Source organism: Zerene cesonia, chromosome 14, assembly GCF_012273895.1.
Source record: "Zerene cesonia ecotype Mississippi chromosome 14, Zerene_cesonia_1.1, whole genome shotgun sequence".
Classification (NCBI taxonomy): domain Eukaryota; kingdom Metazoa; phylum Arthropoda; class Insecta; order Lepidoptera; family Pieridae; genus Zerene; species Zerene cesonia.
In genome coordinates, this window is record NC_052115.1 from 232,622 (window position 1) to 258,374 (window position 25,753).

The 25,753-nt window shown below is 36.4% G+C and overlaps 6 protein-coding genes across 8 annotated transcripts in view; 4 read left to right on the forward strand and 2 right to left on the reverse strand.

Annotated features, from left to right (window-relative positions):
* Positions 1–11,854, forward strand: part of LOC119831778 (E3 ubiquitin-protein ligase AMFR-like) — a 37,282-nt gene extending 25,428 nt beyond the window's left edge. The window contains exons 5-11 of the mRNA XM_038355279.1: positions 508–686; positions 6,005–6,115; positions 6,634–6,836; positions 7,929–8,146; positions 8,464–8,582; positions 8,963–9,058; positions 9,167–11,854. Coding sequence (XP_038211207.1) covers positions 508–686; positions 6,005–6,115; positions 6,634–6,836; positions 7,929–8,146; positions 8,464–8,582; positions 8,963–9,058; positions 9,167–9,395 — 1,155 coding nt within the window. The 3' untranslated portion in view covers positions 9,396–11,854. The remainder of the gene's footprint in view (positions 1–507; positions 687–6,004; positions 6,116–6,633; positions 6,837–7,928; positions 8,147–8,463; positions 8,583–8,962; positions 9,059–9,166) is intronic.
* Positions 11,855–12,413: 559 nt separating this feature from the next.
* LOC119831706 (dolichyl-diphosphooligosaccharide--protein glycosyltransferase subunit DAD1) lies at positions 12,414–13,037 on the reverse strand. The gene is made up of 2 exons (XM_038355179.1): positions 12,735–13,037; positions 12,414–12,651 (listed from the first exon to the last, which is right to left on the reverse strand). The coding sequence occupies exons 1-2, from the start codon at positions 12,940–12,942 to the stop codon at positions 12,521–12,523; spliced, it is 339 nt and encodes a 112-aa protein (XP_038211107.1). The 5' UTR covers positions 12,943–13,037; the 3' UTR covers positions 12,414–12,520.
* A 1,108-nt stretch (positions 13,038–14,145) lies between these two features.
* Positions 14,146–14,991, forward strand: LOC119831630 (proteasome subunit beta type-1). The gene has a single exon (XM_038355061.1). It carries the CDS (start codon positions 14,260–14,262, stop codon positions 14,956–14,958), a length of 699 nt encoding a protein of 232 aa, XP_038210989.1. The 5' UTR covers positions 14,146–14,259; the 3' UTR covers positions 14,959–14,991.
* Positions 14,992–15,036: 45 nt separating this feature from the next.
* LOC119831629 (trafficking protein particle complex subunit 11) lies at positions 15,037–18,645 on the reverse strand. Its single transcript, XM_038355060.1, has one exon. The coding sequence runs from the start codon at positions 18,455–18,457 to the stop codon at positions 15,149–15,151; it is 3,309 nt and encodes a 1,102-aa protein (XP_038210988.1). The 5' UTR covers positions 18,458–18,645; the 3' UTR covers positions 15,037–15,148.
* Positions 18,646–19,456: 811 nt separating this feature from the next.
* On the forward strand, positions 19,457–20,603 carry LOC119832021 (SAP30-binding protein). Its single transcript, XM_038355606.1, has one exon. The coding sequence runs from the start codon at positions 19,657–19,659 to the stop codon at positions 20,509–20,511; it is 855 nt and encodes a 284-aa protein (XP_038211534.1). The 5' UTR covers positions 19,457–19,656; the 3' UTR covers positions 20,512–20,603.
* Positions 20,604–21,095: 492 nt separating this feature from the next.
* LOC119831690 (cysteine and histidine-rich protein 1 homolog) overlaps positions 21,096–25,753 on the forward strand; it is a 7,520-nt gene continuing 2,862 nt past the window's right edge. The window contains exons 1-4 of one of the 3 annotated variants that reach the window (XM_038355146.1): positions 21,096–21,423; positions 22,395–22,633; positions 23,115–23,276; positions 25,321–25,532. In XM_038355146.1, the coding sequence (XP_038211074.1) occupies positions 21,220–21,423; positions 22,395–22,633; positions 23,115–23,276; positions 25,321–25,532 (817 nt within the window). In that variant the 5' untranslated portion in view covers positions 21,096–21,219. Of the gene's footprint in view, positions 21,424–22,394; positions 22,634–23,114; positions 23,277–25,308; positions 25,533–25,753 lie in introns of all 3 variants that reach the window. The other 2 variants (XM_038355147.1, XM_038355148.1) reach the window with 2 other exon arrangements.

Here is a 25,753-nt window from a genome sequence, read left to right on the forward strand (position 1 = left end):
AAAATGACAGATTCGAAATTCAAATGTAATATTTTTTTATAATTAAGTGTAACAGTATCTATGGCCAGACTAAGTATAGTTATAGTTACTGAAACTAATTTATCTTTTTTCTCACTCTGTCGTCTCATTAAATCTATTTGTAGAATTTAAATTACACGTGTTACGTCCATCAATCATCTTGCATCTGTTTCCTATAATTAAATGTGCGGACGACAATAGTTTTTCTTCTATGTCAATTTAAAAAAAAATCGTATTCTTCTTTGACACTTTCTAATATGAGTTTAGAACTTTTTGAGTTAATAAATTGTCACGAGATGGATGTGATAAGCAAAACAGAAATGATGTCGATTGTATAATTTGAGTGGGATTTTTGGTGTTCACACGCCAAACACGAAAAACTATAGTTGTCCGCACATTTAATCCTTCGAATCGGATTCGAAACAGCGATCACATCGGTCCCACGGTCCATCGGTCGGTAATTAATTTGTGGGGTGTCTGTGCGCGCAGTCGCTGTCGCTGGTGCTGGAGACGGCGCACGTGGGGCACATGGTGGTGCACAGCAACGCGATGGTGTCGATGGCGTCGCTCGTGCTGCTCATGCAGCTGCGGCACCTGCTGCACGCGCTGCTCGCGCGCCTGCGCCGCCACCGCCTCTACACCGCGCTCGCCGACCACATGAGCCGCAAGTGAGTGCACCCACACACACACACACGCACACGCGTCACGTTATACACACTCGCGCTTAATACGCCACACATACAAATGCAAAGGACATGAATTCGCCCAGACCAAACTGAGCGCCAAACACAAAACACTCGCGTCCTCGTACTAATGGATGGGTATAGTAGAACGCACTCTGCTACATGTATATAATATGTAAAACGAAGCGAAGCGAAGCGAAAGCGTCACGCTTATTATAGAAACTAGCTGTGACCCGCGGTTGAAACCGCGTAAGCGTGCTGCGTAACCGTATCCCGTAGGAATATCGGTATAAAAAGTGCCTATGTGTTATTTCAGTTGTCCAGCTATCTACGAAGCAAAATAGTATTATTATTCACCAATAGATGTCAGGAAAAAAAACACCAATAAAACACGAATATGACATTATTTCAGTTGTCCAGCTATATACGAAGCAAAATAGTATTATTATTCACCAATAGATGTCAAAAAAAACACGAATAAAACACGAACATGACATTTTCTAAAAAAAAATCCTAGCTAGATCGATTTATCGCCCCCGAAACCCCCTGTATACTAAATTTCATGAAAATCGTTTTAGCCGATTCCGAGATTCCAATTATATATATATATATATACAAGAATTGCTCGTTTAAAGGTATAAGATATGAAAATACCCGCTCTTTAAAAAACTTAATTGCTTGTATATTAAAATTAACACTATCTATAGGGTGAAGTCAATTATTAATAGTCAGTTAGTTATTAATATACTTGACAATAAAAGTGTAAGTGTTTTCTTTTTGTTTTTGCATTTATAAATGTACATTTTATGAGGATCGTAGAGGTCAAGCGATGGCTGCTACATAGGTTATTTATAGGTCACGTGATCGCGTGTTTTAATGTAAATAAAATTAATAATTTATTTTTCATTATAATAAAAGAAACATGTTTTTTAAAAACACGACCGGATAATAAAGATTTCGATATCTAGATGTCAATAAAAAGATATTACATAATTATTACATCTAATCCCATCTCTTCCGAAACTAAACGAAATTCATAGTATGTAAACATGTTTTTGTAAACCTTACTTTTATTATATATATGAAAATGTGTTTTTTTTTTCGTCTTTCGTTCACATTGCAACCGAGCCAATACATGTAATTTTGATGTGATGTTTAGCTCAATTGTGACGCGAAAGAAAGACGAACAAACAAACACACTTTCCCTTTGATAATATCAGTAAGGGTTGTAAATTGTGTCTTTACTGAATTTATTTAAAAAACTATATATCACACGGGCTATACGCGTAGTTCAGTGTAGCACTTTGAAGTGAAAACGGTATCGAAGCACTGCGGGCGGCCCAGTTCGCGCACAATGGCTCGAGGGTGCTCCAAACGCTATATCGAAGGTACGAGCCTGGCCCGGCTGGAAACCTAGACCCCTGGGAATGGGTGGAAATATTTTTAATCGCCTTGACAAAGGATTTTGTTAAATCGACTGTATTTTTTTTGTTGCTTTACTTTTTACTGAGTGAACCGATTTTGATGATTCTTTTTTTTAACACGAAAGCTAGTGCCTCGTGCGTGTTTACCCCATTTAAACCTTCCATTTATATTTATAATCCCGCCTCGCGATAAAAATTTTTCTATTCTAAAGAAATCTCATAAAAAATTATTATTATGAAATAAAAACGAACACAGCTCCACTTAGAACCAGTTGTATATTATGTGAGTGGACACAATGGCGCCCCCCGCGCTGTCCCGCCGCCGACCAATTAACGTCGTACTATGTTGCGTGTTGTCTCGCCGCGTCGTCCTGTCGACACGTCATCGATACCGTTTCATTGTTCATAGATACGGAACTTCTTTATTTGTTTATTGTTATTTATTTATTTAACAATTTTATGTACCACACCAAATAAAAAGAAAGTTGCAAATTTTAATAAAAATCTATACTAATATTATAAAGCTGAAGAGTTTGTTTGTTTGTTTGAACGCACTAATCTCAGGAACTACTGGTCCGATTTGAAAATTCTTTCAGTGTTAGATAGCCCATTTACTGAGGAATGGCGATGTATACGACCATATAAATAAAGAAATAACAATCCCTCTGAAATCACATCGAATTAATATAAAATGATTATAATTCAGTTCCACTCTTGGAATCATCTTGTCCGCTGTCACAACGACCGTAGACATTAAATATCAAAGATCCGTCGTATAGCAGTCATCATAATCATACAACATACATCATACATACAGTATGTGTATGAAATGATGTGAAGATAGTTTTACGTTGGATATATTTTTTTTATTTTATTTAATACGTTTTTTTCTATCATACCGCAATGCAATACGATATCTCAATATTCATAAGTTCAATAAATAGAGAGTGAATCCTGTTTGTAAATATAGTGCATGAGCATTAATTTTCCGCTGATTTTTATTGATATGTTCCTGTTGTTACCGTCATCCACCGTTTAATTAAACACCAAGAGACACCAGCTAATTGACCTTTCATCGAAAGCCAAATAATATTCACACAGATTAACATTTTTTTAAATAAATAAGTATACAAAATTGATTCAAAGACCGCATAATGGGGGGCACGACCCGTCACACTTTATATCGAAATGTTTTTTTACAATTATTTCCGTTATTTTCGACGCGTCTCTGGTAACTTCACTTATATATGTTACAGCTATATCCTATTAATATTATAAATGCGAAAGTTTGTATGTATGTATGGATGTTTGTTACTCTTTCACGTAATAACTACTGAACCAATTGCCATGAAATTTGGTACGTAGACAGCTGGATAACTGGAATAACATATAGGCTTTGTTACTCTTTCACGCAAAAATGACTGAACCGAATGTAATTAAATTTTATAAGTAGATACCTGGAGAACTGAATTAACACATAGGCAACTTTTTATTCCGATATTCCTACGGGATACGGACTTACGCGGGTGAAACCGCGGGGCGCAGCTAGTGTTTCATATTCATGAAATAAAATGAACAGTCTTTAATTTATTACTCTCAATATTTTTTTAAACTTTTACTTATTCACCGTGTAATGCCACAGAGTGTTATTTAGGACAACGAAAATTTTGTCCATTTTAAACCGGGTCCAAAATTTAATTTATTTAAAATGTGTACGAAACGTGAGTTATTTTCTCGACCTCATTGATTAATCCATACTAATATTATAAAGCTGAAGAGTTTGTTTGAACGCTCTTTCAACTCTCAGGAACTTTTAGTCCAAAAATTCTTTCAATGTTAGACAGCCCATTTATTAAGGAAGGCTACAGGCTATATATGTACAACGGGCGAAGCCGAGGCGGACCGCTAGTACATAATAAATATCCAAACATACCAACTTTAAATTTTCTAATATTAAAAAATTAGAATAATTTATGGAATTATCAGGAGTTACGGTTCATTGACCAGAAAAATTGGAACCTATTAAAACATCGTGTTATTAGCTAGCCGAACAGGTCACCCAATGAATAAACAATTTCGAACACTTCCTTCCGTTCATTCTTATTTATTATTTATCATATCGATATGATTATTTATAAACGCTCATTTAAATAATCGTATGCAAAAGGGAACAATTTTAACAATGAAGCATTTACAGATACATGAAAACTGAAAAGTGCCTTGTTTGGTTGCAAAGTCAATATTATGTTTTATTTGGCCAAATGCTGTGCAGATAGAGTGTCTTATCCGTTCACGTGCCCTCAAATGATAATTAAAGGGTTAGAGTAAAGCCTCTGTGCCACGGTGTTTTTTAAACGCTAATTTAAATAATATTTTGCAAAAAAATTATGTTTTTTTTATGTCATAGCGGGCAACTGAGCTGGTGGTTCGCCTGATGGTAAACGATCACCACCGCCCATGAACATTCGCAGAAGCTCATACCTCTGTGAATGCGCTGCCCGCTTTTAAGGGATAAGGAGTAAGAAAAGGATTGATGTCTGGAAAGAAGGGATCGACCGGGAAGGACGAGGAGAAGGAAATAAGCCTCCGGCTCCCCCACTCACCGTACGAAACACAATAGCAAGCTATTATTTCACGCCGGTTTTCTGTGGGGGTGTGGTACTTCCCCGGCGCGAGCTGGCCCAATTCGTGCCGAAGCATGCTCGACTCCCACAATAATCTGTTACTGTTGTGAACCAAAAACTTGAATTAAAGAAATAAAAAGAAAAACAATTTATATCAACCTAAAAGTTAAATCGAAAAGAAACAAAACCTCATCTGTCTTTTTCCTTATTTGTTTTTGTGATTTATCAAAAATCAATTTATTAATGTGATATTTTGATAAAATTTATATGTTTACATGTTAAAGTTTATGAACCGAAGAGGAGTCATAGAATTCCATTCATAAACGCAAAACAACACGGAGACAAATTGTCAACTATTTTCCATTCGAAGTTCAAAATGGAATAAAACCTTCGATCACATCACTCGACTATTTATGATATGATAACCGATAATTATGATAACAATTAACCAAAGGGCGAGTACATTTGTACAAAACGAGCGGATAATCTGTGAAATGTACAATGAATACAATCAATTGACCTCAATGTCATAGTAATTGAATCACAATTAAGATCGAATCTTCATCAGTTTGCATTAATGTCTTCCCACATTAGCGCATCTGCAGTTGATTATAATGGACAGATCGTGCTAGAATACGTACTCATTTTATCTGGGTTTCATTTAGATCAATGTGGTATTTTTTAACACGCTTTTGTTGGCTTCACCTGTATGTTTATACTTTACTAGCGATCCGCCCCGGCTTCGCCCGTAGTACGTTTATAGCCTATAGCCTTCCTCAATAAATGGGCTATCTAACACTGAAAGAATTCTTCAAATCGGACCAGTAGTTCTAGAGATTAGTGCGTTCAAACAAACAAACAAACAAACAAACAAAAGAACTCTTCAGCTTTATAATATTAGTATAGATATGTAACCGACTCCTTCAGACTAGATTTTGACCCACTTAAAACGAATAGATTTAACACTTAGGAAAGATCGGCGACAATACAATAATTTCATGGGTTTATCTTTGTCCAGATCGCTAGAATGAGCTATAATCCTTATGTATAAGTATGTATATATCCTTATGTATAATAATGTACTCTGAATAAGGGTAAGTGGATCAATTTAATTGATTCTGTCATAAAAGCGTGTTTCTTAACAATATCGTATATTGTAGTAAAAGGTTAAAACCAGTATAAATTTATTATTTAGTTTGATATTTAAGTTGATAGTATGGTATTTGAAGTATAGTGTTGATGTTGATGCATTCAGCTACCCGATGGCGAGCCCGGAGGAGGTGGCGAAGAACCAGGACAACTGCGCCATCTGCTGGGAGCCCATGAAGGAGGCGCGCAAGCTGCCCTGCGCGCATCTCTTTCACAAGTGAGCTCTCTCTCTCTCTCTCTCTATCTTTTTCTTGTTAAATCATATCACATTTAAGATTATAGAGATTTGTCTTTGAATTTTATCCTTTTTAATATAAGGTCCATTTTTGTCGGCAGTTCCTATGACAGTTTACTTCTCAGTTTCATTTCTTTTGAACTAGCGTTTCGCCCGCGTATAAAAGGAATTAATAATATCAGTTGTTTGACTTGAAGGAAAGACAAACTCACAGAGCTACTTCCACACTGATAAAATGATAATAGAGATGTTATAATAATTGACAATCAGATATCCAGTGCTCTAGTGTATAAGATGTAATGCAGATTTTCCTTGCCTTCTTGCCTTTCTTGCCTTCTCTTCAATGTAGACCGGTGGTAAATGTTACAACTGTGTTATAACGATTTAAAAGTGCTTTTACAAGGCGTCTAACTGAATAAATAAATGTTAGAGTTTAAGTATGTGTTAGAGTTAAAGTTAGAGCAAGAGTTAAAGTGTGAGTGTGGCGATGTTGCGCGCAGCTCGTGCCTGTGCCGCTGGGTGCAGCAGGACGCGTCGTGCCCGACGTGCCGGCGCGCGCTCTCCGCGCAGCCCGCGCGCGCGCCGCTCAGCCCGCTCGCGCCGCTCACGCCGCTCAACCCGCTCAACCCGCTCAACCCGCTCAACCCGCTCACGCAGATCGGCAACGACGCCAACAACGCGAACCACCTGTTTCACTTCGACGGTGAGCTTTTTTCTGTTTATCACTCACCCACTTTACCGTCTTTTTGTAGATATTTTGTAGGAAAAAAAATATAAATCTATACATGAGTATGTGTTTTATTTGCGTGTGTGAATGCGAGTCAGTTGACGCCGCGGATGTGACTCACCGCGGCTCGAGCTACTGCGTTGTCATTTCACTTGTTTCAATATTCATTGTTTTGTATTTTATCGTCGAAATTCTTGTATCGTTAATTAGTTGGGTGCTTAATTCAATGTCAATGTTTCACCTTTGTTCATAAACTGTTTCGTATAATGTCGTTCATGGGAAATAGATATTAGTAGATAAAAACTGCAATAATACATCTACCCTCCTATTCGCAATAACTTTGGAATGCTTAAATTCAGCTCTGACACTAAATATATAGCGCATAACATATAAAACCTCTACCTAAAACCTAGAATAGAATAATCATAATATTATCATCCGTCCGTCACTGTCAGCGGCAATCTGCATGACATGACAGTGTAATCTATAACAATAATACTATAGTAAAACGTGTACTGTCGCAAAAATGTATCAAACACAACTGTTGAAATATTAACACACACACACATACACACACGCACAAAGGGTGACACACACAAGCACAGTAAGGTTGTGTAGATGGTCGCGCGCGTGTGCACGGGCGTGGCGGTGTGCGTGGGGCTCGCGCTGGGCGCGCTGCTCGTGCTGCGCTGCCTGCTCGCCGAGCTGCTAGGTGCGGCCGGGGGCCGGGGGCCGGGGGCTGCTCGGGAATGGCATTCTCCAAATCTATTTATATATTTAGAATTCCCGTTTATATGCTCGAGTTTTCTGTGTGTGTTTGCTGTTAGAATTTGTGCGGGTTGTACTCAAAGATGTGATGTGGATACGGGCGCACTGCTTCTATTCTATTGTTTGATGAACATGTTTTTACTACGGAATGCAAATTCAACTTTCTCTGTGTCATAAATTTTTATTTATTAATTAATTGTGATTAATTTATTCTCGAATTCTGTGAAATCATATCCTCTTACTTGAAATTACATTTTGTTATCACAGATATTTAAGTATCCTTTTTATATAACTTTGCAGGTTCCCGCTACGTGTCGTGGCTGCCGAGTTTCTCAGTGGAGGTGACGCGCGTGCGCGCCGACCTGCCGCCCGCGACCCCCGCGACCCCCACGACTCCCACAACCCCCGCAAGCCCCGCGGCCCCCGCCGCTACCAGCCCGACCCCGGCGCCCCCCAGCCCCGAGCCCGCGGGTGCGGCTGAGAGCGCCACCCCACACTTGGACGCTATGCTTGCTCAGGTGAGACAGTATTTCGCTTATTGTATTGTTACTATATCTATTTTTTGTGTTATAAGGTTATGTGTAGGGCTTGAAATAGATTCTTATCTCGTATTCTTTTTTACTGTTTTCTCGTATGATTAAATTATTTTACTCTGTTTCAAATTTTCTTATGAAATTTCACTCTCGTTTCATTCGTATTTCAAATGAATAAATATTAAAAATGTATTATTTTATGTCTTTCTTTACAAGTTTTAGTTTAAAAACGTTTATTGTATAATTAGCCTGCTACAAATTGTCCAAGTCGTGTTACATAGTTGCGTGTGCCGCGTGCGCAGGTGTCGGCCGTGTTCCCGCAGGTGGGCGCGGCGCGGCTGCGCGCCGACCTGCTGCGCACGCGCTCGCCGCACCTCACCATCGAGAACATCCTCGACGGCCGCCTCGCCCCCGCCCCCGCCCCCGCCCCCGCAGGTACCCCGCGCCCGCCGGACACGCCACTCTATCACTACGTAGTATACTGTATACTGTAGTACTATACAACAAAATCTCTTTCTCTGTCCCCATGTCCCTATGTATGCTTAAATCTTTAAAGCTATCTTTAAGCTTTTTTTAATAGATAGAGATGCTTCAAGAGGAACGTTTATATGTATAACGGCATCTAATAAACTACTCTAAATTAACGCGTGCGAAGCCGCGGCTAATAACTAGTTCAAAGATAAATAACTAAAATAAACCTGAATACGATCATTCATCACTTTCGGCGATTAGACTTACATTGATATTAAATAACTGAATCCTGTGCTGAACACGTCATTATAATAGCCAAAATTCGATTGCAGTGAACGAGACGGCGACGGACAACGAGAGTGAGACGGAAGCGAGCCCCTCCGTCTCGTCCACCGACTCGACGCTCGGCAGCGGCGCTCACGATGGGTCAGTATTACATACTAGACGCATTACATTTATTCGGTTTTTATATCATAATTATATACAAATCGTTATATATTTACATCCTAATGAAACCGTGATAACACTCTCCAGCGCGACACTCCAAGAGCCCATCCAAGTGGAGTTCTCCCAGAGCGCGTCGGAGCGCGAGGTCCTGCTGCGCAAGCGCAAGCAGCAGCTCATCGCGGCCGCCCGCCAGAAGTACCTCGAGAAGATATCGCGGGACGCGCCCAGCGACCACACGCACCCGAGCCACGGCCACGGCCACGGCCACGGTCACGGTCCCGGGCCCGGGCGGGCGGACGAGTGGCCGCGCAGCTGAGTGTTCCGGCACATAATGACGCGCGTCGCCAGCACGGCGCTCGAGCGGCGCGCGCGCAGCCCCCGCGCCGCGCCCGCGCACCCCGCGCGGGACTGAAGCCAAGTGCGAGTGTACGGTTTGACAGTGACAGTGACAGTGACAGTGACAGGTGTCAACGTTCACGCGGAGGGACAATTGGCGTATTCGATTCTTTCCCTTCGCTCTAATAAAGGTTAGATTCGGATACAAAACGTGTGAAGTAGACTTAGTGTCCCCTGTAATAACCGCATCCTTTAAAAAACTGAGGTAGATGGGAAAAACCACAAGTCAAGTAGTGATGTCGTTGTTGAATCAGATATATGTGGGGCCGTCCAAGAAGTATGGAGAGGAGTGATAACTCAAAACAAAATTTGTAAATACACAATAACCATTTAAACGTTTTAAATATATGGTAAATATCTTAATTTAAAATTACCATAAATATTTTCGTGTACTTGTGTGCGAAAAAAAAAAATCTACATTTTGATCCATACACTTTTTAGTCATTTACGAGTAATTATTTTTAATCGTCCTACAGTTTAAATTATCAACAAAAGTATGCCTTTAATAATATGGTAATATGATCTCAGACGCATTAGTTTGTAAATATTATCTACACACGGTAGATATTTAAAATATCAGGATACTAAATTATTTAATTATACCAGAATGTAACTCTTGTAAACGTAACTTGTGTATCATAAATTTGTAATTTATCTTACACAGCTACACTATTATACACACACTAAGCTAACATTTATATCAGTATATACTATATAGGTATACTGTCAGTAGGTAATGATTACTTTCTATATTTTTTTATTTAAAGAACACTTAAAAGGCAAAATTTAAAGACAACGATAGTCTTTCTCCGCACAAATAATAGGTTTTTGGCACTTTTTTTTCACCTATAAATATAATTGAGTAATTATAATATTAACCGATACAATGTATAATAGTTATTACATATATATTATTTAATCATCATTTGACGAGTTTGTCTGTCTGTACGGCGGTTATACATATACGCGTTAATGAAGTATATATTTACATGTGTGTTTTAAATAATTATATATTCAGTCGTACCGTAATGTTCGTAATAAATTTACCCTATTGGTAATTATAAATAGGGCGTATATATATATATATATAAAGTATCTTGCCGCCTGTGTGTCTCTGGATGTGAGAACTACGTAATATAAATTTGTGTGTACCTTAAGTAGTTTCGAGGCTGATTGTATTTGTATAGTTACAAGTACCCGAGACGCAGGGGCTTTAAACTCGGTGCGAGCTTAAATGGTTTGGCGTTTGGAGTGTCTGCGTGTTTGGTACGAATATTCTTAGTACTCTTATCCTAGTTGTACGGTTACATTTATAAATATCGCTAGCTACGTCGGATTTTTACAAATAATTGAAGTATGATAATCACCACCAGTGATTGCAGATATTTGTGACATTCGGGAATGTTAGTGTGTGTGATCTCCCGATATTATAAAACTACAAATTCTTTCAATTTTTTTGTTTATAGCAATACAGATTTAAGCCGATATTAATGAGATGAAATTGAATAAGATTATATTTTGCCAATATAATCCTAGTAAGACTTGAATCTCCTATAATACAAGTATAGACTTGAATATCAATTGTATTGCTCCATTGTGATTTTTAGATGATTGTAATATGATAATTGTCAACCTTTTTTTCACCCACATTTATGATATCCCATATTTCAAAGTTTGTTCCTTTATTTTATATAAGTATTTTTCGATTCTGTATCAGTATAATTACTAAAACATACCGTAATGCTGTATTGATACTGATTGATTATACTATGTGACACTGGATAATTTTGATTTTATTTTTTGATTAATTCATGTCTATGGTTGCTTTATGCTTTAAATTTTCAGACAATGTTTCTACGAAACTGTTAATATCTCGGCGTTATTCTATTTACCACTTGTATGAAAACGTTCGATTACTGTTATGTCAAATAATACACAAAAACTCGGAGATCGAGGATGTGAAGAAGCGTGGTCATTAGTGATAGCTATGTAGATATATCGATGTAAACTTCAGAGTATTTTTATATGTGTAGCTATTGTGAGAATGAGTCATCCACAGGTCAGTGTTTTGGCCCTATATCTTTTCATCATATTTTTAATAAGTGTGTAGGCAACATTAAATTTATCATACAACTCTATATGTACTCATAATAGCACATAATAATTATAATATTGCTTTATTTTAGATCCCACAACGTTAAATTAGTTTAGTATTTATACTCATGTAATATTTTTACGACTGTACTTACATTAATGATTATACTATTTACTTTTTGTTTGTTACATTTTTGCGACAAGTTTTACAGTTTCGGAGTAGAACTGTTATGTGTAATTACTATAAATTTGAACACTAGTCAGAATTAAATAAAATAAATGAAATTTGTGTATTTTTATTTTATGTCTTTATTGTGAATTATTTCATTTTTCTGGACAATTCTTCCATTCCCAAGTTTCAGTTTCATTTTTGTACCATTTTCAATCAAAGCGATTTAATAGTTTAGGCGTGAAGATGACTGACAGAATTACATTTGCATTTATAATATTAATGGGATGGACTATATATAAGTCTGAATCAATAATTGTATTTGAATTGCCTGTTTTACAAGAATCAGGGTATAGAAGAAAATGTCCAACTAGTGCAGGTGAATTCTAAAACGTATACTATAAGAGGAAGTACATTTTAGTCATGTGTTTTTGAATAGCATTCTTGCCAGTATTTCCTATGTCCAGGAAATATAAGAATATATGTACAAATGGATTCTTTTTTAATTAATTTGAATAATTTTAAACGGATATAAATCGATCATGAAGCGGAATTCCAATCCGCGCATTTCGCTGTTTTGTTGCGACGCCTAAACCCTCGCCACATTATTGGATGAAACTTTCATTAATAATGGATGTGATGATCACTTTAGTGAGAAACACAAAAACAATAATATGAACAGTACTTCATTTATTACAATAAATTACATACATATTTATTGCAAAACTCATTCAAATTGAAATTTATTACACATAAGAAATTCTTAAAATTAAAATATGAATTTACCCAATGAAGTTCATCACAACTATATGTAGAACTAGATGGGCAAAAATGAAATCGGCGAAGCCCCGCTCGGCACTCAGACCGGAAAATTCGTTTTTATTTTCAGGATTAACTTGTAACCGTAAACACACTGTAAAAACATAACCTTGTATTAGTAAATCTGATAGGATTTTATTTAAAAAAATATACGTACATACAAAACGATCTACTTACCACCGAGGACAAATGAGCTTACACACGATATAAAACCACTTAAAAAGGAGTTAAAGGGAAAAGTGCCGACGAGACAACAATAAACGAATTGTATCACACCGGTCAGGAAAACGTATAATAGATAAGCATCTATAATTTTCAGTTTCTTTGGAGTTTTCGTAGAGTACTCTTGGTATAGTTTTGGAATTACTGAAGCTAATGAAGTCATGTTTCTTAATTATAATGTTCAATTATACTTTTATATGCAAAACGGAGGAGAAATCTACTGCTTTGACGTATTTGTTGTTGACATTTGACAAATATGACGTGTCCTTTTTAAAGTATAAAGCATAGATTATACACTTATATACTGGTAGTATAAAGTACCTTTACAGCACAAAATAACAAGTACTCTACAGTGCAATCGGAGATATTTTTTTTTTCTTAATAAAATACGTTTAAAGCATGACTTGTACTTATGAGTGATTTACTAGAGTTTAATTTTATTTGTATACAGTCACTACTCACATAGAAATATTGAAATCAAAACTGACTTACCTAAATATACTACATACCGTATTATTATACTACTCTTTGCTACATACTCTATGTATATTATGGCAATAATGATTCTAACTCAAAGTCAACCAGTGTTACCAACCCTACTGTTTTAACAGTAGATTTGCTGTTTTCACATCGATGACCATGTTTTCTGTTTCATTCCTATTTTCTACTGTTTTTCGCGTTCAGCGCCACCTAATACACTACTATGCAAACATTTTTCGATAATCAAATTTTTTCTATTCTTTCAAAATTTCTCATTTATAAAGCATTTCAATTCTATAAAACTAAAAATTAAACGCGAAGAATAGTTTGAAGTTACAAAAACAACAAAAACTGACATCAATGTTTACCTCAGGTTCCAATTCACAAGATATAAAAATTGCAGCTAAAGCGGGTGAAGTAAAAAAAGCTTTTGTGTCTACCCCATAGCAGCGCCGCTGTGGAACGGTTATTTTCTACTATAAATATAATGAAAACCAAACTACGCAATAGAATATCGACTACAACTATTAAAGGAGTATTACACACTAAATCCGAAATAACTGATTGCTATTCATTTGAAGCTACAGAAAAACACATGAAGAAATTCAACAAAAACATGTATGATTTTAAAAATAAAAATGAGTGTGAAAATATTGAAGATGAGGCAATTGAAAATGAAACTGAAAAATAATTTTACTTTCTTTTATGTTGCTGTGATTATAAATATATCAATTTATGTGAGTTCTAGTAACTAAAAAAGTTGTTTATTATTTAATTATATGAGCAAAATTATGAAATTAGCCTTTTTTTCTTTACCTACCGCTTTCTACTGTTTTTTTTTAGTCGAGTTGTTGTTTTTTAGTTCTTTGAGGTTGGTAACACTGAAGTCAACTTTGGCTTGTCATTCTCAATTCTGTATTGTTAAATTGTGCTTATCATCAACCACAGCCAGTTCATTTAAAAGTAAAACTTTGAAGACGTCCACACTAGTGAATTCGAAATGATGAGTTTAAATGAAAATTTCCCTGAATATGCTTTACCTGGAGCAAAAAAGGTGCACTTCGAACCATATGCAGACAACGGTGGTAGCGTTGTAGCCATCGCCGGTGAGGATTATGCTGTAATTGGAGCTGATACACGACTCAGTACTGGATTTTCGATCTACACAAGAGAACAAAAGAAGCTTTTTAAGCTCTCTGATAAAACCGTACTCGGTGCTACGGGTTGTTGGTGCGATACTCTCACCCTCACGAGACTCCTTCAAGCGCGTATGCAGATGTATGAGCATGAACACAACAAAGCAATGACAACGCCTGCCGTCGCACAAATGCTGTCAACAATGTTGTATTACAAACGTTTCTTCCCATATTATGTCTCCAATGTCTTAGCTGGCATTGATGGTGAAGGAAAAGGCTGTGTGTACAGTTATGATCCAATTGGACACTGCGAGCGGTCTAACTACCGAGCGGGAGGCTCTGCAGGGGCACAGCTACAACCTCTGTTGGATAACCAAATTGGACTAAAAAATATGCAAAATGTTACTGAAGCTCCATTGCCCCGAGAGAAAGCTTTAGCACTCCTGAAGGATGTATTTATAAGTGCTGCTGAGAGAGATATCTATACTGGTGATTGTATCTACATTCTCATCATTACTGCAAATGGCATTCAGGAGGAGAAATTTGAGCTTCGTAAAGATTAAATTGTATACTTGTAATAAAGTTGTATTTCATAATATTGCATTTTATTAATTTTCAATGTAAACACCTTTTAACAATAACTGACTTTATTTTATTATAATAATTACAAGGTAACTACAATATAATTACATAATTTGTTCAAACACTATTTACAAATCTCAATAAATCTGAATATCTATATAACAATACAATTCACTTATTGTACTTAGGCATAACAAATATGGTTTGTGGAAAATTCTTTTCAAACATTTCTTTAACAACTTCTTGTCTGGAAGTGTCTCCAAGTAAAGTGGCTTTTAATCTAGGCGGAGTTGTATTTCCAGCTACAAGAGGATGAATATTGTAGCACAATTCAACTTTTTCTTTAGGTGGAACTGTAATGGTGAATTTTTTGTATCCAGAAAACATGTACGAGTCTGTTCCCTCCACTGCAAGGCTCAATCGGACTGGTACATTTGTATTTCCAATCAAAATGCATTTCAAAGGCACACTAGTTTGCAATTGCACTGTTTCTGGATAGCTAACCTCCACAGATATTGGGCAATCATCTATTTGCAAGCCAGGTAGTGCAGTGCTACTCATGACACAGGGAGCATCTGTGTCACTTTTTCTTTTCCATTTGATATTGTACAAACCAATTCTAATTGGTGGATCTTTAGGTTTATGTACAGCTTGTATACAAACAGCATCGGATGCTACATCTTTCTCAGCTACTTCTAGGTTTTTAATACATGATACTGATTCCTCATCACAATGCCTAAATGACTCTACTGTTTCCAATTCTGTGTCTAGTATTTGCAAAGCCCAAGGACTTAAAATCTTTATTTGAGGCATAACTATGAAAGCATCATCTACAAAGCATTTTGTTATTGGTTTGAAATTTAAATCTAAGAAATTAGCAGTAACTTCAAAGGGCTTTATTACTGATATTTTGGTTGTAAAGTCTTTAACACATTCTAATCTTGGAGTTTCATTGAGATTGATGAAGTATGACACTTTAATTTGAACTGTTGTGGTTGCAGTTTTATTGGTTTTGATGTAAAATGTACTAGAGAAACTGCTAGACTTGTCAACATTGCCAACTTGCATTTTTAAGGGCTGTGTTTGAGGTTCCCCTCTTCTGAGACTAAGATCTGTTACAGATTCAGGGTTAGGGTTATCTGGTGAGCTTAGAAGATTGAGTGTAATTGTCATGTCAGACACTGCACACTCTTCATCATTAGTGATTGTGAAAGTTGTGGGAAACCATTCTCCTTGCAGAGCAGGCACATTATTCAAAACACCCATTGAGAGTCTACACTCTCTTGATACTATAGAAGCTGATGTTAAGGGCACAATGCAGTCAAATTCATAATCAGTTTTTGGGCTTAGAATGAAATGTAACAGTTCTGGATGCACAAATGTTGTTGCTTTATTCTCTTCTATTTTAAAGTTCATAATGATCCTTCTCTTTCTATCTGAATCCAAAATGAATGAGACATTTTTAATATGTAATTCTGAACCGCTATCTTGTGGGTTTGATTTAAATTGGCACAAAAATTTATGAACTTTACCTTCTGCAAGCTCAAAGTTTACTATGCCTTCCTTAGTGACTGGTATTTCAATTGTTTCTGTATTGCTGGAGATTGTTAGATAAGCTTCTCTTATTTGAAGAGTGACATTATAAGTTAATCTCACAAAGATTTCAACTTCAACCAATTCATCCATTCTGTACTTTGGTTGTTGGAATTTTGTTTTGACTTCTATAAAGCTGGAAATATTTGCCATATCAATAGTTATTGTAAGAGGCTCTTTTTCTATTACACTCTGCCACATTTCTAAAGCTTTGCTTTGAGAAGGAGCTGGGAGATCGGGCTCTGGGGAGGGAATGTTCAAATTTAAGACAGACATTATGTTTCTATAAATCCTGTCCCTGTCATTATTTGGTACCAGGATGTATTTGGATAGTGCTTCAATTGAGAGTTGGACATAATCCTGTATCTTAGCAGACAGATAGGCACACTGTAATGCTCTATTTAGCACATGTGATGCAAGAAACCACCATTTCTCTCTTCTATAATCCCATAGCATATGGGTGAGCAATGTTAAAGCCTTCCCATAATCAGTACAGTAGTAATATTCATTGGCCATTTCCACAACCAACTGCTTCCTCATCCTAGGCGAATGGAATGTTTTAAATTGTGAAATTGCACAACCTAAGAAACTTATAATCATTGCTGAGTGATTGAATATTCTTTCATTGTACTGTAGAGCTAGAACAGCTGCTTGTTCTTTTTGTGGATCATGTGGGTCAGCACTTAACCTCCCAGGTCTCCAAGGTCTTTGACCATAAAATTCGACAATACCTTCCATGGGGTCTGGTGGGGGTGGATACTGCAATGCTTCACAGCAGACTGACCTCATTGCCTGCCGCCTCTTAACAGTAAATTGAGCTGCATACTGAAAGTAGAAGCCAGGGTGTTGTGTCTGTATGGCAGGGAGACCAGCTCTGATTGCCTCATCAAATAGCTCTCCAAAGGCACTGTATTGTCTTGCAATCCATGCATAATGTTCAAATAAGAGCTCAGTAGGCCCTATTCTGCTTTTGTATCTTTCAATATGGTTCTTGAGCTGAGTTATGGCATCTCTGGGTAGATTTAAGGTAAATAATAATTTGCACAATTTGTAATTAAGATAACCAGCTACTGTTCTTATTTCATGGATATTGGTGTCAACCTGCCTAGTTTCCAATAAATTGTTATATGCATGCATGTAATGTTTATTGGCGGTACTGAAGTCCTGCTTCATTTCATTCAAGAATCCAAGTTTGAATTGATGACGCACAAACAAGTATTGGTGTGTTGTCTTATTTAGATGGTCTCTATGCTGTTTAATATTTTTTGTCTCATGATGATAATAATTTTGTGCAATATCATAGAATGCATTCTCTAACCTTATAATATATCCCATGAGATGGTCACTGTGGGGTAGGACAAATAATGACTTAGATTGTATTTCACATGCAGAACATAGAGCCTGCGCCCTCTCTGCTCCCAGCATGTATTCAGATGGAGGAGGGGATAGTCCACTTTGTACAACCACTACAGCAACCCGAGTTGCGTGCCCTTCCACAGCAGCTCGAATCGACTGCACTCTCGACGCACATTCTATAATTTTCTCATTCCATTGTGGATCATTCCACTCCATGTCATAGAATATTACAATTACAGCAGGTATTAATGAAATTCGCTTTATTATCCAATTCTTCTTCAAAATCCCTTTCGGTATGTACCATTCATATGAATTTCTCTTAGGCTTCACGACTGGAAACTCAAAGGTATTATTGAGTATTTTAAATCTAACAGAGGCACGATCAGGGCGGCGGTTGTTGGAAAACGCGTCCCATATTGCTTTATGAATTGCATTATTTACAATATCTAATCCGGAGAGACCGATTAATGCCAACGGCTTCTGAATAATTTCTGGAGGAAATTCAGTGTTGTCACTTGGTTGCGTCGCCATTATATTCCTATGTATTCGTACTCCAACCAAATAAAAACCGTGGCAATATGTGCCTGTTATAAGTTCATGTTACATTGAATGCAGGCAGTCATGAACATTGAACACTTCACCAATTATTTTAATGCAATTTACATTTATAATTTCTACTCTACTCCCCGTCCCCATCAGCAGATTCAAAACGTCACTTCTTTGACGTATGATGGAATGACAGAAACATATTTTGTCAATAATCCGCAATCCATTTCAAGTTAAAACCAAAGGACAGAACATTGTTTACAAAATATTTAAAAATCTATACAACATTAAAACAGTAAAAAAAAACATTTCCGTACATTAAATTTTATTTAAAAAGAGAAATTGCTATATAACATGGATATTTTATACATTCATTAGTTTTTTTCTTCTGTTTGCATGTGCGTCAGTCCTGTAAAAACCAAACCCAGTAGCTATTGAAATGATTTTATATGGTAATAGACCGATAAGTAAACATATGGGTAGGCTACATGTTATAATTAAAATAAGACGTCATTGGACAGATATTTAAAAATAAAAGAAAAAATTATATTTAGGTTTTTTTTTGCTAAAGGCGAAAGCAGAAGCTAGTGGAATGCTTGTACTAAATAGTGAACGTAATCTAAAATACAAATACAACAGTTTATTATTATATTATATTATATTATACATATTACATTATACTAGCTGCACCCCACGGTTTCACCCGCGTAAGTCCGTATCCCGTAGGAATATCGGAATAAAAAGTTGCATATATGTTATTCCAGTTGTCCAGCTAGCTACGTACCAAATTTCATTGTAATCAGTTCAGTAGTTTTTGCATAAAAGAGTAACAACAATATTAGTAGGATAATTCAACATACACAACTAGCATAATTTCACAGAAAAAATATGTCTTTGCTAAAATCACAGATAAGTAATATGTCCGGTGAAATAATTCATGTTCGTAACATAGAGTAGGCCACTAGGTGTCATTCATTATAGTGAAACAGTGACAGTATGACAGTTGACGTTTCACAAAAACAATTCACGTTTGTGGCATAACCAATGTTTGTATCTACTGTTTTTATTTTACTGACTGTTTTTAATTTGTGAGTTAAAAAATATATTTCAAATGAATATACTTGCATACATTCAGAATACATAAAATATAATATCGATTGAAGATCTGTATTTAAAAAGCAACCATGGCCTCACAAGCTTTAGCCTCTCTCACAGCCACTTACACAGATTCAGAAGGTGAAGAAGATATGGAAGATGGGCAGCAAACTCCCGAAAAAGAAGATACCAAAGTCACACAGGCAGAACCAAGCCCGAAAGTGGTTGATGAAACTATAAAGAATTCATCTGCTCCCCCTTCTCCTAAAAGAAGGCTAGTGTCATACGTCGACGATACAATCGTATCAGATGAGGACCAGATGTCACCAACGGCTGAAAGCCAAGACGACATGAGGAGGTTGTCTATGGAAACTGACACTGATGATGCGGTACTCCGCTCAGATGCTGACGATTCACAAGATGGTGTCACCATACCCCCTGAACCTGCTGGAAAATGTCCAAAAGAGCTGCAGGAAACAATTGCTAAGTTCTACAATAGAATGCTAACAGAAGGTTTAGATATGAATAAAATCATTCAAGACAAAAAAAATTTTAGAAATCCAAGTATATATGAAAAATTAATTCAATTTTGTGATATAAATGAGTTAGATACTAATTACCCCCCAGAGATCTATGACCCACTCAGGTGGGGAAAGGAGTCTTATTATGATGAATTAGCAAGAGTTCAGAAAGTGGAAATGGACAGGCGAGAAAAAGAAAGGAAGGAAAAATCAAAAATAGACTTTATATCTGGGAAGAAGCCAGAAAGTGACGATGAAAAGAAAAGGAAGTCCAAGTGGGATCAGGCAGCTCCAAACGTAGCAGCAAAGCCAGCTATCAAGCAGCCTGGTCTTCTACAGCAGCCCCTCACCAGCAATGTGACGGGAACCAAAGGGACAGTAATTTCAGCTTTTGGATCTATTAACAAGAAACCAAAAATTTGATTTAAAAGCATGTGGCAATGTGTTGACTCTGAATCATAGTAATTTCGATGATGATGAATAAAAAAAAATCAATAATAGCTTTAAGACAAAAATGTTGTTTTATTTCTTTTTTTCCACTTTTATAGGATAAAATGATTCTTATTAAATAAAAGTACTAAATTTGAATTTATAATAGTATGTTAAAAAGTTTATGAAAAAATTGTGTCCATAATAAATAAGTATATCAAAAGCCTATCAACTCTTTATGGTATACTGGAGTGTCACAACTTATTAAACTAATAATAATTTAGACTAAACAAATTTTCGCTATTTGAAATGGAAAAGCAAAGATTAGATGCTCAATTTAACATAAATTTTATTAAACTACACTATTAGTAATGCAGTAGATCAGGGATTTTATATATTTTAATACTATTATACTATTGCAATAATTTAGCTTAAGGACATTTGATTTGATTTTAAGCGAAGTTTTACTGTTCCACGAAAGAAGTAATTAAAAATATAAGACGTTAAAAATATTCAGTTGCAATCCTCAACTCTACCTCGATTAGAAGTAGATCGACAGCCGACATCTGACAGTGACAGCTAGGTGAGGGGGGGATTTTATCAACACAACAAACCTTTGTTCGTCTGTGATTGTTTATATCTATTTGTTTTTTGACGCAGTAGCTACAGTCGTGATAGGTTTCGTTGTGTCTGTTCGAAAATATGTCCGAGGCTACCGAAAGTGACCCAATTCCAACATCTAGTGAAACTTCTGTCATAACCGACATTAAAGAAGACGAAGGGCCTTCGCCTAAAAAGCGTAAGACCGCCTTCGATGAAGAGCCATCTGAGAAGTTAGAACATAGGCTGGGAGGCATTCTGTGTTGCGCAGTTTGCCTGGACCTGCCTCCTGCTGCCGTTTATCAGGTATTCCAAAACAGCTGATATTTATTACTCGCGAATATCAGCTGTTTTTTTTTTATATTTTTATTATTACGAAACATGTTTAAAGTTACAAAGAGCACTTCCTACGCAATTCATATTTGGTAAAGTTACGAATATGTCGTAATATAAATGAATAAGTTGTATGTAAGCGGTATTCAGTCTTGTCATGTCGATCGAATGTACGTTTTATCGCCGTATTTTTAAACATTGTCTTCGAAATTGACCTAGATTTCTGTATACGATGTTATAGATTAATAAACTTTAAGTTACATATATTGTGTTATAGAATAAGCTAATTCTAGTCTGTATGATCTCATAAAAATAATGTAAGCATGTATTGTTGCAGAAATTTTACACCAATAAAGAAATGTTTCAGATATATAGTTCGTTCTTTATTGAGTTTCCTTAGATATTCCCATCCCTTCATGATATCATAATCATCACATCATAAATTAACTAAAGATCATTAAAAATCAATTAATAGTTTCAGAAGTACATTTGCTCTTGTGGTAGTAAATATTAATTATTACCTCTCTCTATCTCTTATCTTATTGTTGCAATGAATACATTAGTAATGAAAATAATAATACTAAATTTATGAAAACTCAAGTCAATATAGTATAACAAATCTATCCGCCAGTTTTACACATTGTTATAGTTCTATTGCAATAGTACTTATATATAGTTTGATTTCAGGATCTTCAAAAATGGGGGCGAGGTAGAAAGAAACACATTACTTCACATAAACACTAAACACTAAACAACACCACTGCATTTGCTTTTATTAATTTTTTTTGTGATAGTTATAAAATATTTGGAGTCATATTTGATTTTATAATTTATTTAGTTCTTGATTTGCAATACACAAATATTCAAAAAAATTCAACACAAAAGTTCTTTATTCCTCTAATTAACAACCAATACATGAATATTGAATGCGTTTTATCTTACAGTGTAGTAATGGCCACTTGATGTGCGCCCCTTGCTTCACGCACCTGCTCGCTGACGCGCGTCTCCGCGACGAGTCCGCCACTTGCCCCAACTGTCGGGTCGAGATATCCAAGACATCAGCCTCCAGAAACCTGGCCGTGGAGAAGACGGTCTCCGAACTGCCCTCGGAGTGCAAGCATTGCACTCGAGTCTTCCCGCGACATTCGCTGCAGCACCATGAAGAAAAGACTTGTGAAGATAGGTAAATTGATCTTTATGTTAGTTTCTATTTAAATTAATAGAGACATCTTTATGGAAAGTGTGAAATATATTCTGTATGTTAATGAAATATAAAACATTACTTACCATGTTTCACCTCCACTACCTATTCAATAAATTATCACACTTATATCCCACTCTCTGATGATTTATTCTCATCTTAACTTCTGAAATTCTGATCATTTATTTCGCATACATAATATTCTTTTTAATTTAAATTGAATTAAAACTTGGAACATTCTACATGACTAGCAAAAACGTTTACCACATTCTGGCGATTACTTCTGATGGTGAAGTCTATTATATAATTTGAATGTTGTTAAGGATAACACTACTCCTACTTTTTTTTGAGGCTCCCCAAAGACGTATGTATATCAATAAATTGGTATGGAATTCTCGTGAAAGCTAAAAGATATGTCAGGTTCAGTAAGCCAGTTAAACTCGATCCCTGCTTTATCCCGCAGGCCGTACAAGTTCACCCAGTTGACGGTGGACATAGCACCCCATAAGGCTCTCAGTGGTTTGGTTCGCATTGTGGCCAGTGTGTATGGCTTCCTGTTGTCCTTCTTCAGAAGAAGCTACCTCGTCTCCGAGGTCACGGCACACAAGCGTCGTAGGTACCGCAGGTGTGTGCCGTTGTGTATTTCGCCCTCACTCGAGTAACACTCAGAGTTCAATTATTATAGTCCGGGGGCGTACCATGAGTATTACAATTTTATTACAGTTATATTTACTCTGAGAGAAGGATTGATGAGTGTTGATGTAGTTGGCTTCGCTTTCCTGCCTCAGTGTCATAACATATTTAATTAAATGGTAATATAATATTGTGGTACGCCATCTGGTAATAGTTGATTGCTTAACACGAAGGGCCGGTTGACTAACATACAAGTTAAGAGCTTAATAACATGCTATAATGCGAACCAAACTTATTTGTTGTAATAATTGTGTGGCATTTATACTTATATCACAGATCAATTACTGTAGATATACATTAAATTTGAATTTCTTTATAATTGTTTCTTTTGAGATTATTTTGATGCTCAATTAAGTGATTAAGCGTCATGTAAATACACCATAATCATTTTTTGTTTGAAATATTTGTATGTTAGATATTGACAAATATCGTTGGTGTTTTAATGAAGCATAGGAAAACCTAGGGATTGTACAAGACAGGTGAGTTATTGCAATAAGTCTATGGAAAAAATGTTAATCCATCTCAGTGACTGATATATAAACCCATCCCAATAGAAAGCAAGATATAATAATGTAAGTGCAGTTGAGATATAATTAACAATTTCCTTTTTCCTTTTTATTTAGGTACTTAGACAATTTGACTATGTCAGTACAATGTGTATTATAAATATATAGTATATATATATATAGTATGTAAATAGTATATAGTATATACATTTCTTAATATAATTGTTAAATAAATGTGTTATGTAGTTTACCAAAAAAAAATATATATACTAAAGAGCACGCTTTAATGATAGAATCAACTAAATTGAATCTTCAACAAAGTATACATGATGAAATTAAATGAATCTTGGAGATCTTAATCAGGATAATTAGATCATGAAAGTATGATAATACTGATCCTTGGCAAGTGTTTAAATTTATAATTTAATCTGTACATTTTAAATGTATCAAAATTGAATAAGAGGTTAACAAAATAAAAATATATTAGCATACATGAGAAGCTAGAGAGGCGTGCTAAGAAGCCCATAAACGACGATGATCTGGTAGGCAAAAGACTACAGAGCCTCGCTCATCGCCGTAGAGTGGCTAGTCTATCGGTCTTTTATCGGATACACTTTGGAGAGTGCGCTGCGGAATTATACAACTTGATTCCTCCATCCGCATTCTTCCATCGGTCGTCGAGGCGCACAGACTCTAGGCACCGGTTTATGGTGGTTGTTCCATGTACCCGGACTAAGCGGTTCGACTCTACATTCTTTATTCGAACCGCAAGGGACTGGAACATGCTTCCTGAGTCTGTGTTCCCTGACGGGTATAATCTGGGGATCTTCAAAAGTAGAGTGAACAGGTACCTCCTAGGGAAGCGCGCTCCATCTTAGACTACATCTACGCTTACCAGCAGGCGAGATAGTAGTCGAGGGCTTCACTGTCACAAAATAAAAATAAAAAACTAATAAAAGCGTGTCAAAAACGAGAAAAATATGTCGATGTGTGTAATTGTTATTGTACATGTAGCTTATAGTGTATGTGTAGAAGGAATTTCAGTATGGCGATTGACATTCCATTGTTGTGTTTATGTTTTGAATGATGGATGTAGGAATTATCATTAGACTACACTAATATTACATAAAGAGGAAGAATTTGTATTTTTGTTTGTTTGTTTGTAATGGATAAACTCAAAAACAACTGGACCGATTTTAAAAATTCTTTCACCATTAGAAAGCTGTGTGTGTATATATAGATGTCTATTGCTTTATCACATGAAAAGAACTTTTGTTATATTTTGCTAGTGTGTGAATAAATTAAAACTTGGAACACTCCTAGTAAGGAACAAAACAAGTATGTTCTGGTTGCGTCCAGTAAATCAGAACGTGGTGGTGGTTCTTGTGGTGGTCAGGTCGACGGTGTAGTGGAAGGATGCGAGAACTAAGTGGGTGTGGAGCATAGAGCGTAATATAGTCATGTGGAAAGGTTGACGGGGTGCCGGTTCGCGTGCATCGGGTGCGGGTGGCGCGGGCCGGCGCACGAGGCGCGCGCGCACGAGGCGGCGTGCGCGCACCCGCGCAAGTCGGCCAGCGACGTGGTGGGCGTGCTGGCCGAGCGCGACCGCGCCGCCGCCGACCAGCTGCGCATCTACACGCAGATATTCGATCTGCTCTCCTATGAGAAGATCACGTTTAACGGTGGGTGTGCTGCGGATTCGTTTTGCGTTTGTCACTTCTTAAGATTTAGAGTGGACGCTTTATTTTACACCTGTAAACTAAGGTTAACATGAATTAGAAGCAAAATTACGACTTACATTTATTTATCACAAAGTATAAGAAAGACAACTTGTGTAGTATAACATGAATAAAAATCCTCTACAAAGTGTTTTAAGTTATCACATAGATGTACATATTGATAT

Coding starts and splice junctions, on each gene's coding strand:
- LOC119831706 (XM_038355179.1), bottom strand. CDS start 12,942: ATGACTTCATTAGCTTCAGTAATTCCAAAACTATACCAAGAGTACTCT. Junction 12,652..12,734: donor AAGCTCATTTGTCCTCGGTG/GTAAGTAGATCG, acceptor ATGTTTTTACAG/TGTGTTTACGGTTACAAGTT.
- LOC119831630 (XM_038355061.1), top strand. CDS start 14,260: ATGATGAGTTTAAATGAAAATTTCCCTGAATATGCTTTACCTGGAGCA.
- LOC119831629 (XM_038355060.1), bottom strand. CDS start 18,457: ATGGCGACGCAACCAAGTGACAACACTGAATTTCCTCCAGAAATTATT.
- LOC119832021 (XM_038355606.1), top strand. CDS start 19,657: ATGGCCTCACAAGCTTTAGCCTCTCTCACAGCCACTTACACAGATTCA.